At 46.3% G+C, this 12,445-nt stretch overlaps 1 protein-coding gene across 5 annotated transcripts in view; it reads left to right on the top strand.

Annotated features, from left to right (window-relative positions):
- The first annotated feature begins 1,558 nt into the window (after positions 1-1,558).
- LARS2 (leucyl-tRNA synthetase 2, mitochondrial) overlaps positions 1,559-12,445 on the top strand; it is a 182,194-nt gene continuing 171,307 nt past the window's right edge. Inside the window, exons 1-3 of one of the 5 annotated variants that reach the window (XM_066584754.1) lie at positions 1,646-1,796; positions 6,332-6,455; positions 6,686-6,929. In XM_066584754.1, the coding sequence (XP_066440851.1) occupies positions 6,720-6,929 (210 nt within the window). In that variant the 5' untranslated portion in view covers positions 1,646-1,796; positions 6,332-6,455; positions 6,686-6,719. Of the gene's footprint in view, positions 1,611-1,645; positions 1,797-6,143; positions 6,456-6,685; positions 6,930-12,445 lie in introns of those variants that run through there. The other 4 variants (XM_066584753.1, XM_066584757.1, XM_066584756.1 and 1 more) reach the window with 4 other exon arrangements.

Below are 12,445 nucleotides of genomic sequence, written 5' to 3'. Positions count from 1 at the left end.
CACCAGTGGACCTGGAAGAAGTGACGAGCGGACGAGTGACGTTCATAGTGCAGATGACAGTGTAGTGACTAATAGGCTTCAGCGGCCATAGAGGAATCACAGCTGAAGCCTGTTAGTGGCCGAGCGGTCGCATGAACAAGAAATGGCATGTGACCGCCCGCCGCTTCTTCCAATTCCGTGCAGCATGCATTAGGGGTGCATCACTGAACGGGGAGCAGCAGGGATAGATGAGCATTCCATTTTTTTAAATTTGAAACCATTTAAACTTTTTTTTAGTCCCAGAAAACCCATTTAATCCCTAATAAATTGTGTTCTGATTGTCACGTTAAGTCACAATTCTGGACAAACCTAATCTAATTAGACTATTATCACACAGACAGTACGGTTTATGTCTGTTATTGAGCACACCAAGTAAACATCCACAGTGCAGGGATGAAAGTTACATGGGTGTCTCTGGTCCATTCTTGGAACAGAAAAACTGAATTAGAATGGAATTAAAGGTTTCTATTTTTTCCCCATTGACTTTCAGTATGCTTGTGTTCTTTTCTTTTTAACGGAGCCAACACTCAGCATCCATGTAACTTCCATATCCATCCATATTATATCTTATAACCAAGCTAGAGGCGGTGCTAAAGGGTCCTAGAGCCTCCATGCCTGCCTGTATCACATCTTGTATCCAAGCTAGAGGTGGCCCAATATGGTACTAGAGCATCCATGCCCCCCGTATCACATCTTGTATCCAAGCTAGAGACGGTACAACAGGGTACTAGAGCCTCCATGCCCCCCGTATCACATCTTGTATCCAAGCTAGAGGTGGTACAACCGGGTCCTAGAGCCTCCATGCCTGCCTGTATCACATCTTGTATCCAAGCTAGAGGTGGCCCAATATGGTACTAGAGCATCCATGCCCCCCGTATCACATCTTGTATCCAAGCTAGAGACGGTACAACAGGGTACTAGAGCCTCCATGCCCCCCGTATCACATCTTGTATCCAAGCTAGAGGTGGTACAACCGGGTACTAGAGCCTCCATGCCTGCCTGTATCACATCTTGTATCCAAGCTAGAGGTGGTACAACCGGGTACTAGAGCCTCCATGCCTGCCTGTATCACATCTTCTGTCCAAGCTTGGGGTGCCATTCAAGGGGTCAGTTTTCCGCAATAAACGACCCTTTTGCTCTGACATGGTAATCACTTAGGCCGGCTGCACACGGGCATATTGGCATTGAAGAATCTGCCTGTGTGGGTGCCCGCCTCCACCAAACTACTCAGACCAAACAGCTACACTGCCACCCAACTACCCGGACCTCACAGCTATGCTGCCAGCCAACTACCCGGACCACATAACTACACTGCCGCCCAACTACCCGGACCACATAACTACACTGCCGCCCAAGCTCTGTAGTTGTGGGGCAGTGTTGTGGTGTAGTCCGCGTAGTTGTACTGTGTGCAGCAGCGGTCTTAATAGGACAGACCAGCACAGCACCAGCCGCTGCTCCTCAGCATGAAAGCTCAGAGCCTGGCCCCGCCCACACAGAAAGCCCGATCACGTGGTTCCAACGTCATCAAGACGCGCGCCCCCGCAATTGGAGCGACCAGTGAGGTAGGACATGTGAGTCCGTGGGATGTAGATGCCGGGTGACAGCCTGCAGTTTGTGCTGCCACAGCGGGAGGTCTGCTGCCCAGGCGGGCTTGTGTGGCACCACAGGTCCCAGGATACCAGGCAGACCCGGCGGGGACATCATACGGGCTCGTCGGGTGCATTAAAAGCTACATCCACAAATTCTCCTTGGTTTTGGTAAAAAAATAAATAAAACTTGAGCCGAGCGACTAATGATAATAATGTCTGCGATTTATGGTGCCGCCTTGTTGCCCCCCGGAGCCCCGTGTGACGGCATCACATTTACGCCAATCCCAGGGCGTTCGCACGGACATCAGCCCATTTGGTCGCTTTCATATGCTGTATATTTACGTGACCGAAAACCGCGTTTGCCTGCGTATTGTGCGCACCCCGCTGGTTTTCGTTCGCACAGATATGCAGCGATTACCTGGGTTCCTGTGTTGTTGCGCCGACTCGTTCACGTTTATGGCCCCTGCGGTGCGTTGTACCCACCAGAATAGCCCGCGCCGCGTATCTTTACAGGCGATCGAACATCGTGTTAAAAAAACCGCATGGACGTAGCGTAAATACGCCATTGTGAGCGAGTCCTGGGCGTTGTCTCACATGCGGCGATGCTCAGCCTCGGTCAGCGCTGAATAGTGAACCAAAGTCCTAGCCGGGAGCCGTCGCCTGCGGGGCTGGGTATGGCAGCCCGTGTCGCCGTATAAGGCCGCCACCACACGGGCGCATTTTTGCCGCATGTTTTTCTGTGCCTTTTGCTCATGAGGATCATGTGTATTGTGGTCAGCAGTAACCCCCGCTCCCGGCCTCCCAGGCAATCCGTGTAATCGGTTCAATATGCGTTTCCCTGCGCAAATCCGCAGGAAATAAAAGCAGGCTGCTGTTTTTTTCTTTTGCGCAAAAAAAAGGCACGCTCAAAATACGCTTACGTAAACAGACCCGTGGCGGTCAGTGGGTTCTATTCACCGCCAGATGCGCAGACAATTTGCTTGTGCATAATACGTCCGTGTGAATCCCGCCTAAAGCGGAAGTTGGACCGATCCTGTTGTCAATGCGGTCTAACTAGCGCCGTTCAGATCCGCGTCCGGTATTTTTGTTGTTCCGCTCCGGGCAGCTCATAGGAAATAATGGGTGATTCCTAACAAGGGCATGCAGCGATTTTTATATCCTGGGGGCTTCGTCACATGACCGTGTTCGCGTGAGTATTTGCACATACAATATCTGTGCACGCAAAACACCGGATGGACGCAGTGATTCCAGTGGGGTTGTCCTCGGGAGCACGTTTGGCGTGCATGGGAAAAAAATGGGACCTGCTCTATTTTACTGGGGGTTTTTTGCGCAACAAAGGCCCCGTAGAAGTCTATGGGAGGCGTGCAGCTACACAAAGGAAAGTGAAACACGGCGCAAAATGCGGAAAAAGAGCACATCTGGACCTCATTAGGCTAAATAGCCCTTTATTCCACGGAAAAGGTGTGTCGCGCGTGCGACCCGGCCCTACGTACGCAGAAGCTACAGTACTTTGTGTAGACACGCCCACAAATCTACCTCTACGAACCTCTTTAATGCACAATTACAATGCGCTGCGTGAGCGTTTATACGCGTATGCTCGTGTGAAGCTGCTCTAAAGCCCCATTCACACGGACGATGCGTTCTTCTGCCGGCCGCATTGATGAAGGATAGTCACGATCGAGATTAATTAGTGTTTTCTTGTCCATTTACACGGTGTATCGCCTGAAAAATACGCTGCAGAATCCCGTCGTTCGTCAGAAATCCTCGGAATGACTGCTAAGGCTTAAATAGAGCCGGCTGTCTTCTTTTTGGAGTTCCGGACGCAGCTAAACTCCCTCCCCTCCCTTTCTATCTGCTCCCTTAGGAGTCTATGGGAGCTTCAAGCGTTTTTTGTCAAGCGATAGGGCAAGACCTATCTTTTGACGCAGCGTGAAAAATCAGCAACTGAAAACGATTTGACGTATTGACAGTGCGATATTTTTTATTTTTTTCACGCACCCGAATGAATGCATTGGAATGCGTCACATGGTCGGGATTATTGGGGCTAAACAGTCGTGTAAAAACGCTCCTGTCAATGAGGCCTAGGGGCTTTTACCCACTAGCATTGTTTTAACGCTGCGATATCGCTGCGTTTTGTTCAATGGGACTTTCTAATGTTCGAATCGCTTCACACAAAAATCACAAAAGCACAAACTTGCAATTTTTGTGCGATGCGATTTTTAACATTAGAAAGTCTCATTGAAAAAATGCAGCGATATCGCAGCAATAAAAAACGGTAGTGGGTAAAAGCCCTTAATCTGATAATGTGATGTTTTCTGAGACTGCTGTCTGGTCTGCTGTCAGCTTTACTCCTTTCTGTTAATAGCAGAAAATATTTTAAAGTGACCCTCCTGTCCTTGACAAACACAGAGGGCTAAAGCGCTTCTCTGACTACCTGATGCACACTGTGTATTACTGTGTTTCCCTGAAAATAGGACCCTGTCTTATATTAATTTTTGCCCCATAAGAGGTACTAGGTCTTATTTTGGGGGGGTGTCTTATTAGACTTATCTAGCAGGCGCTATCTGGGTCCCTCCCACTAGTCTCTAAAGCCCGGCGAGGCTTCCGTACAGTTCATTGAATGGCTCTGATTGTCTGAACCCCACGCTCGAGAACCAATCAGAGCAATTGCTTGCTGGAGGCGGGGTCTACAAACCCTTGTAACCAGCAAACAATGTTCTGTCGGAACTGAGAACTGCAACAATCCTGCTTGAACTGCAGAGACCAGCGGGAGGGACCCAGATGATGCCTGCTAGTTTATTATTATTTTTTTTTGTCATGTAGTGTAGCTAGGGTTAATTTTTGTGCTAGAATTTATATAATCCTCACCCCCCCATATAAAGAAAACAAAAACAAAGCAGGGTAGGGCTTATTATCGGGGTAGGTCTTACTTTCAGGGAAACACTGTAGTATACATTGGTAGTCTAAGACACTACTTGCTGATCTGCCTGTCTGGTACTGTTCATATGAGCAGCACTGGCCAATCAAAGCAGGTGTAGAGTCTCAGACCAAGGCTGCCTGACCTTGGGCAATGATCCACAGCCGATAAATCACCTGCGGACTGCGGATCACGCTCTGCAAAGCTTTCCATATGGAAAGCGCAGCCCTGACATCCATGAACGAATCATAGCGATTCTCTGCTCACGGGATTTAAATCTCGGCATGCTGCGATTGCCGTGATTCTCTACTGTGAGCCTACCTATCAGATAGGCTCATCGCTGAGACCTGTCAGTCCCCCCCCCCCCCCTCCTTCCCCGTGGCAGATTATCGCTAGCAATATTCCTCCTTGGCCGTGGACAGGGGGCCTAAAAGTGTGTCAGTGAAACTGGTGTGGCCATCTTTGTTTGTCCAGGCCAGGAGGATCACTTTAACAACTTCCCCCACCATAATGTCAAATGCACATCTATTAAACCTCCATGACATACATTAGCGTCAGTGTGATGGCATGGGCACAGGAGGACCCACTGCATGCATGTGAATAATTCAGGGACCATAAAACCTTCACTCCCTTATCCGTGACTTTTTGAAGATGTTTGTAGATCTGTTGTGGTATTCTTTTAAGTGCAAATTACGCATCCATGGGTGTACCTTGTCATAAGTGTATGTATGTATGTATGCATCTTCGGATCTATTCATTTAGACCTGAAGAAGAACCCTAAGTAGGTTTGAAAGCTCGCTATAACAGTGTGTATTTTTTAGAGATGAGCAAGTATACTCGCTAAGGCACATTAGTCGAGCGAGTAGTGCCTTAGCCGAGTATCTCCCCGCTCATCTCTAAAGATTCGGGGGCCGGCGGGGGAGAGCGGGGAGATCTCTCTCTCCCCCCCCCCCCCCCCCCGCTCCCCCCTGCTCCCCGCCGCAACTCACCTGTCACCGGCACCGGCCCCTGAATCTTTAGAGACGAGCGGGGACATACTCGGCTAAGGCACTACTCGCTCATCTCTAGTATTTTTGTTAGCCATTAAAAGTTACCATATCTACAAGATTACTTGGTTACTCTTGCTGGGAACAGTCACACTTTGCTCTACTGGCTGGCACGGTACCAAACCTTTTTCATTACACTACGGTAAATGGGTGGGTTAACACAACAGATGCCATCAGCGTGCGGTTTCAGGGCAGATTTCTGGCATACGGCCTGGGACTGTGTACATGTTCAGGAATAATGTGGTGCAGACACTGAATACAGTAGTAGAACCCCCGTGCCCAAATCTCCTGAGGCGTGCTTGCTGGGTATACAGGATGGTCCCATCACACCCACGAGCTGCTTACGGAAACCTTATTATTTGCACGAATAGCAGTTGCTCTGAGATGGATGGGAAACCAATCCCCTTCTCTTGGTCAGTGGAGGAAACTAGTGAACACAACGATCTCATAAGAACAAGTTTATGAAAATAGAAAACTTTTCCAAAGTGTGGGGCATGTGGTGCAACCCCCCCATTATCTGTATTTTCTCCTGTGTCTCTGAGGTCCTAGTTGACCTCTAGAGCCCCCCTATACTCTCATCCCCGTCCTCGGGTATACCGTACGCACCATATCCTGAGAGACGTAGGACTCCCCCCAAGACAAATGTATTACTAGATTTAACTCTTAGCCCGGTTTCACATATGAGTCGCAGATCTGGCTGAAAATACTGGAAGAAAGAGCTCTTTGTCTTCCGTCCAAAGGGCAGGCAGCCGGGCGAACCATTGGGTGGAACCATTATAGTCAATGTCTCCCGTCTGGTGCTGTTCGCTTCCATCCCTTGACGGAACCGTTCGACTGCAGGGATTCCCCTTTCCTGCTGTGATTGTAAGTTTACTTGACCTTTTCATCTGCATTAATGTTCCTACTTTGTGGTTATTCTTGAATATATGCCATGTATGATTGGAGTTATGTCCTCACAGCTCATTCTTTCCAACCTGCATTGTTAATTATTGCATTCAGTAACACAAGTTAAAGCCTATTTATCATGACCGTGTTACTTCTATCCAGTGTGACGTATTATGTGGTAATATTAGTATTAATTCATATTTCTGCAGGGATTTGTCTACATGAAGAACGGGTCCCGCTGCGATGGGACTTGGATTTTGTAGTAGTTGTCTGAAAGGAAGACTGAATGCCCTGCATAAGGATTGGCAGCGGGTTTTAAGTCATGGAATCCCAAGAACCATTTACAGTGAGACGGGACAGTGGGAAAAGGTTTATGGATTGCAAACTAGAAGAAAGGTGGAAAAAAGTTGGCATCACAGGATAAAAGACAATTTTACCACACTTGACTCAGACGTAAGTATATGTATATAAACTTATTTCATCCTACCGTTCTCCTTTTTATGTAGCTGCTTGTTTATTGCTTAAAGGGGTTGTCCCGCGCCGAAACGGTTTTTTTTTTTTTTTCAATAGCCCCCCCGTTCGGCGCAAGACAAACCCGATGCAGGGGTTTAAAAAAAACAAAACGCATAGTACTTACCCGAATCCCCGTGCTCCGGTGATTTCTTACTTACCTTGCGAAGATGGCCGCCGGGATCTTCACCCACGGTGGACCGCAGGTCTTCTCCCATGGTGCACCGTGGGCTCTGTGCGTTCCATTGCCGATTCCAGCCTCCTGATTGGCTGGAATCGGCACACGTGACAGGGCGGAGCTACGAGGAGCAGCTCTCCAGCACGAGCGGCCCCATTCGGAAGGGAGAAGACCGGACTGCGCAAGCGCGTCTAATCGGGAGATTAGACGCTGAAATTAGACGGCACCATGGAGACGAGGACGCCAGCAACGGAACAGGTAAGTGAATAACTTCTGTATGGCTCATATTTAATGCACGATGTATATTACAAAGTGCATTAATATGGCCATACAGAAGTGTATACCCCCACTTGCTTTCGCGGGACAACCCCTTTAAGGTCCATTTACACACACAGATGATGGCTCGAAATTCATCAGAAACTGACAGTTTTGAGCGATCATTTTGCCTTAGCTACTAATGAGCTAATCAGCCCATTAGTAGCTAACTAGCTTCGTTTGCATGTATTGAGAGAACAGCGGGTGGTCTGTTCTCGAAATATATCACTATTGTTCTCCAGCGGGACAGCAGCTGAAAGAATCTTATCAGCGCTGCCTGCAGGGAACACCGTGTGTGGTCTCTCTTATCAGGAATGACGGATTTTAAGCTGAGCCGAACTCAGCGATGAACGAAAAGTGCACGATGGGCACACATTTACACACAACAATTATGGCTCAAAAGATGGCTTTTGAGCGATAATTGTCTGTAAAAGGCCCTTTACTCTACCCATTGTGATCGTTTAATCCCCTAAAGGTGCTTTTACAAGGAAAGATTATCATTTGGATTCCTGTAATACAACGAGAATATGAACAATTATCATTCAGTGTGAAGGCATTCACTGACTGAATGACCAACGAGAAATTGTTCACTTCTCAAATATGGGATTGACAAGGCAACTGCTAGGTGGATTCAGAACTGGCTGAGTGATTGTACTCAGAGTGGTCATAAATGGCTGCACATCCAAGTGGAAGAATGTATCAAGTGGGGTACCACAAGGCTCTGTCCTAGGCCCAGTGTTGTTCAACATTTTTATAAATGATCTGGAGGAGGGAATTGATGGGAAACTGATGAAATTTGCTGATGACAAAAGCTAGGAGGGATAGCTAACACTAGGGAAGACAGAGAGTATTCAAAAAGATCTAGAAAAGCTTGAACAGTGGGCGGTGACTAACAAAATGGTATTTAACAAGGAGAAATGCAAAGTTCTACATCTGGGCAAGAGAAATGAAAAAAGCACATACAGAATGGAAGGAATTGGGCTAAGCAGCAGCGCATGTGAAAAAGACTTGGGTATACTAATAGATCATAGACTGAACATGAGTCAACAGTGTGATGAAGCAGCCAAAAAGGCAAACACAATTCTGGGATGTATTAAGAGAAGCATAGAGTCTAGATCACGTGAGGTCATTATCCCCCCTCTACTCTTCCTTAGTCAAACCTCATCTGGAATACTGTGTCCAGTTCTGAGTACTCCAATTTAAAAAAGACATAGACAAACTGGAGCAAGTTCAGAGAAGAGTTACCAAGATGGTGAGCGGTCTGCAAATCATGTCCTATGAGGAACGGTTAAAGGATCTGGGGATGTTTTGCTTGCAAAAAAGAAGGCTGAGAGGAGACTTAATAGCGGTCTACAAATATCTGAAGGGCTGCCACAGTGCAGAGGGATCAGCCCTATTCTCATCTGCACAAAAAAAGACTAGAAGCAATGGGATGAAACTGAAAGGGAGGAGACACAGATTATATATTAGACAGTGAGGGGGGATCAATGAGTGGAACAGGTTACCACGGGAGGTGGGGAGTTCTTCTTCAATGGAAGTGTTCAAACAGGCTGGACAGACATCTGTCTGGGATGATTTAGTGATCCTGCACTGAGCGGGGGTTGGACCGATGACCCTGGAGGTCCCTCCCAGCTCTACCATTCTATGATATAATTCTGTGATTCTCGATTGAGTGTAAACAGGTAGTATCACTTATGAATGACTGCCTGCTTACTGTGAATGGAGGTGGGCGAGCCAGAACATTTCCCCGCCTGCTCCACCTCTATTCAGTTAGCGAAACTTATTCCTGTGTAAAAGTATAGGAACAATCATCGCTGGAATGACCTGTTGGGCATCTGTTGCCCGACAGATCTTCCCATGTAAAAGCACCCTTAGTGACAGTCATTACGCCTTTTTACTCACTCGCTAACGAACCTTAAACCTGCACATATATCTTTTTAAGGCGGTGGCTTAGCTGATTACTGATAGCCCGGACATTCCACTGCGGGAGCCAGGAGGTCACGTAACCACAGAGGTTACCTGCTACAGCTGAGCTGGAGGGTCATACTAGACCCTGGCCAGCTCTGCCAGTGACTAATGTCACTACAGGGGTTGCTTTCCTCTGTAACTGGGGCTCCTATGGGGCAGCTACAGGGGGAAGTGGGAAAGAAAAAGAAAAACATCTAAATGTCCCCAAGAGGTCTTACATGGCGTCATGGGGGATATAGATAGTAAAAAACATAATTACTTAGATCAGTAAGACAAAATTACAGAATAAAACAACAAGATATACATAATAAAAGAAAATAACCCAAAACTGACTCTCTAAGCTCCCTGTAATCCAAAACTATACATATTACATTTCAAAACATCCGAAACAAAATGAGGAGCCCGTTCCCATACTTTATTTTAGCGTAAATATACAAATTAAAAAAAAATAACTATAGATGTTTAAAAATATATATATATTTATTTTAGCTTTTTACCCCCAATAAAATAAAAAAACTGAAAAAAAGTTAGTGAAAAAGATATTTTAAAAAATCGCCCTGTATGTTACAGAAAAAAAAAACGCAGCAAAAATAATTTTGGTAGCTGAAGGAAAAGAAATATGGCAGTAAAACCGCCACATGGGTAAAATCCCTAAAAAGGATCTGGTCCTTGAGGTACAAAACAACCTGGGAGCGGGGTACTTCCTGCAAAATGATGTACCCTTACGTCATAGGGATAGTGCGAGATCATAGCAGATCTCGCGCTATCCTGCATTGGGAGCCAGCTGTCACTAGTAGCCAGCGTCCTGCTGCGACAGCGGGGGGGCATTGGAGATGAGCCCACCCGCTGTTAACCCCTTCCCTGACACGATCTAAGTAGATTGCGGCAGGGAAAGGGTTTACAGCGGGAGCGCGCTCTTGCGATAACATCGCGAGAGCCCGGCTGGTTGCTATGGCAACAGGACGCCAAACACCGGCGTCCTGTATTGCCATTGCCTAAGATCACTGTAGTAAGCAATAAGGCATGGCAGGAGAGAAGTCCTGCCATGCCTTATCACAGCGATCATTAGTGCTGCACTGTAAGTCCCTCAGAGGGACACAAATGGTGTAAAAAGAAGAGCAAAATAAAGTACAAAAAATAAAAATGTAAAAAAAAAGTAAAAAAACCCCTTTTTATGCTTTTTCTCATATTAGCATAAAAAAATCCCACATATTTGTTATCGACGCGTCCGTAATGACACGTACAATACACTTATTATCCTGCATGGCAAAAAGCATTAAAAAAAAACAGACAAAATGCTATTTTTTAGCATTTTGCCTGCCAAAAAAAGCGATAAAAGTGATAAAAAACGTATGTACCCCAAAATGGTACCAATAAAAACTACAGCTCCGGGATGGCTTGATAGTCAGTCCTCTAAGACATCCCTGGGGCCTTTCAGAAGGCATATTTGTAGTTTACGCTTAGGTTAAGCAGCGCTGCTGATTAGAGCCACCTGATTGGCTCTTCGGCACCACGTGACTACACAGTGTGCACGCGGATTGCCTTCAGCAGCCGTGCACTACACACTACAGTTAAGCAGACATGCGCTACACACTACACTTAAGCAGCACGGGGTTAGGGTTTAGGGTTAGGGTTTAGGGTTAGGTTTAGGGTTAGGGTTTAGGGTTAGGGTTTAGGGTTAGGTATAGGGTTACTTTTAGTGTTTACGGTTAGTGTTTAGGGTTAGGGTTAGGGTTAGGGTTAGGGTTAGGTTTAGGTAATCCTATCCCTAAACCTAACCGTAAACCTAACCCTAAACCTAACCCCGTGCTGCTTAAGTGTAGTGTGTAGTGCACGGCTGCTGAAGGCAATGCGCGTGCACGCTGTGTAGTCACGTGGTGCCGAAGAGCCAATCAGGTGGCTCTAATCAGCAGCGCTGCTTAACCTAAGCGTAAACTACAAATATGCTTTCAGAAGGCCCCCGGCTGCCATGACACCTGCACGGCTTCCCTGATCTCACCACGGGAGGGGGGCGTACGGGACGCCCGAACAGCGTTCGGGGGATTTAAATGCCGCTGTCAGAATTGACAGCAGCATTTAAAGGGTTAATAGCCCCGAAAGGCGAATTGCGGCTATTGCCCGTGGGTGTCAGCTTTAATAAACAGCTGACGCCTGCGCTGTATGGAGGGAGATAGTGGCGCTAACTCCTTCCATACACGTCCTGCAACAGCAGGACGTAAAAACACTATTGTGTTAACCCTTGTGTGTCCAAGCCTGTTTGCGCCCGAATGACCAATTAACTTTTCAGTTTTTTCATTGCTGCGTTCCAGGAGCCATAACGCTTACATTTTTCTGTTGACGTTACCCTATGAACTTGTATTTTTTTAATGAAATCATTTTCGGGTACATATCATGTATTGTATCACTTTTTTTCATATATTTAGATGGATTGGGAGAAGAAAAGAAATTCTGCTATTTTTTTATTTTGGATTTCATTTTTTTGGCTTTCAGTGTGCAAAATAAATCATGTGATAGCGTTCTTCTGCAATACCGAGTTTATAAAGTTTTACTATTTTTGTACATAAAAAACATTTTCTTTTTTAAAGATTTTGCTTTTATGTCGCCGCATCCCGAGACCCAGAACATTTTTATTTTCCGTTGTCGGAGCTCTATGGGGCTTGTTATTTGCGGGATGAACTCTAGTCTTCATTTATCCAATTTTTGGAACAGATAACATTTTGATTGCTTTTTATTCCATTTTTAAACAAAATTTGCTACTTTTTATTGTTAGCGGCGTTCATGGCGCAGGATAAATAATATGTTAAATTGATTCTGCTGTCCGGTACAATTATGTCAATACTAAATTTATAGCTTTTTTTTCCCAACTTTTTTGTTTATCGCTGCACTCAAAGACCCAAAAAGAAAAATATTAGTTCTCAACCGTGCTGTTAAGGCCTCCTGTCCACGGGCGTTGCGGTATCCCGCCACCCGGGAGCTGGAGCCGCAGACGAATCTCCGC

Source organism: Eleutherodactylus coqui, chromosome 12 (genome assembly GCF_035609145.1).
Source record: "Eleutherodactylus coqui strain aEleCoq1 chromosome 12, aEleCoq1.hap1, whole genome shotgun sequence".
NCBI lineage: Eukaryota > Metazoa > Chordata > Amphibia > Anura > Eleutherodactylidae > Eleutherodactylus > Eleutherodactylus coqui.
Note: the sequence above shows the minus strand (reverse complement) of the source record. Positions and strands in the feature narration are given on the sequence as shown.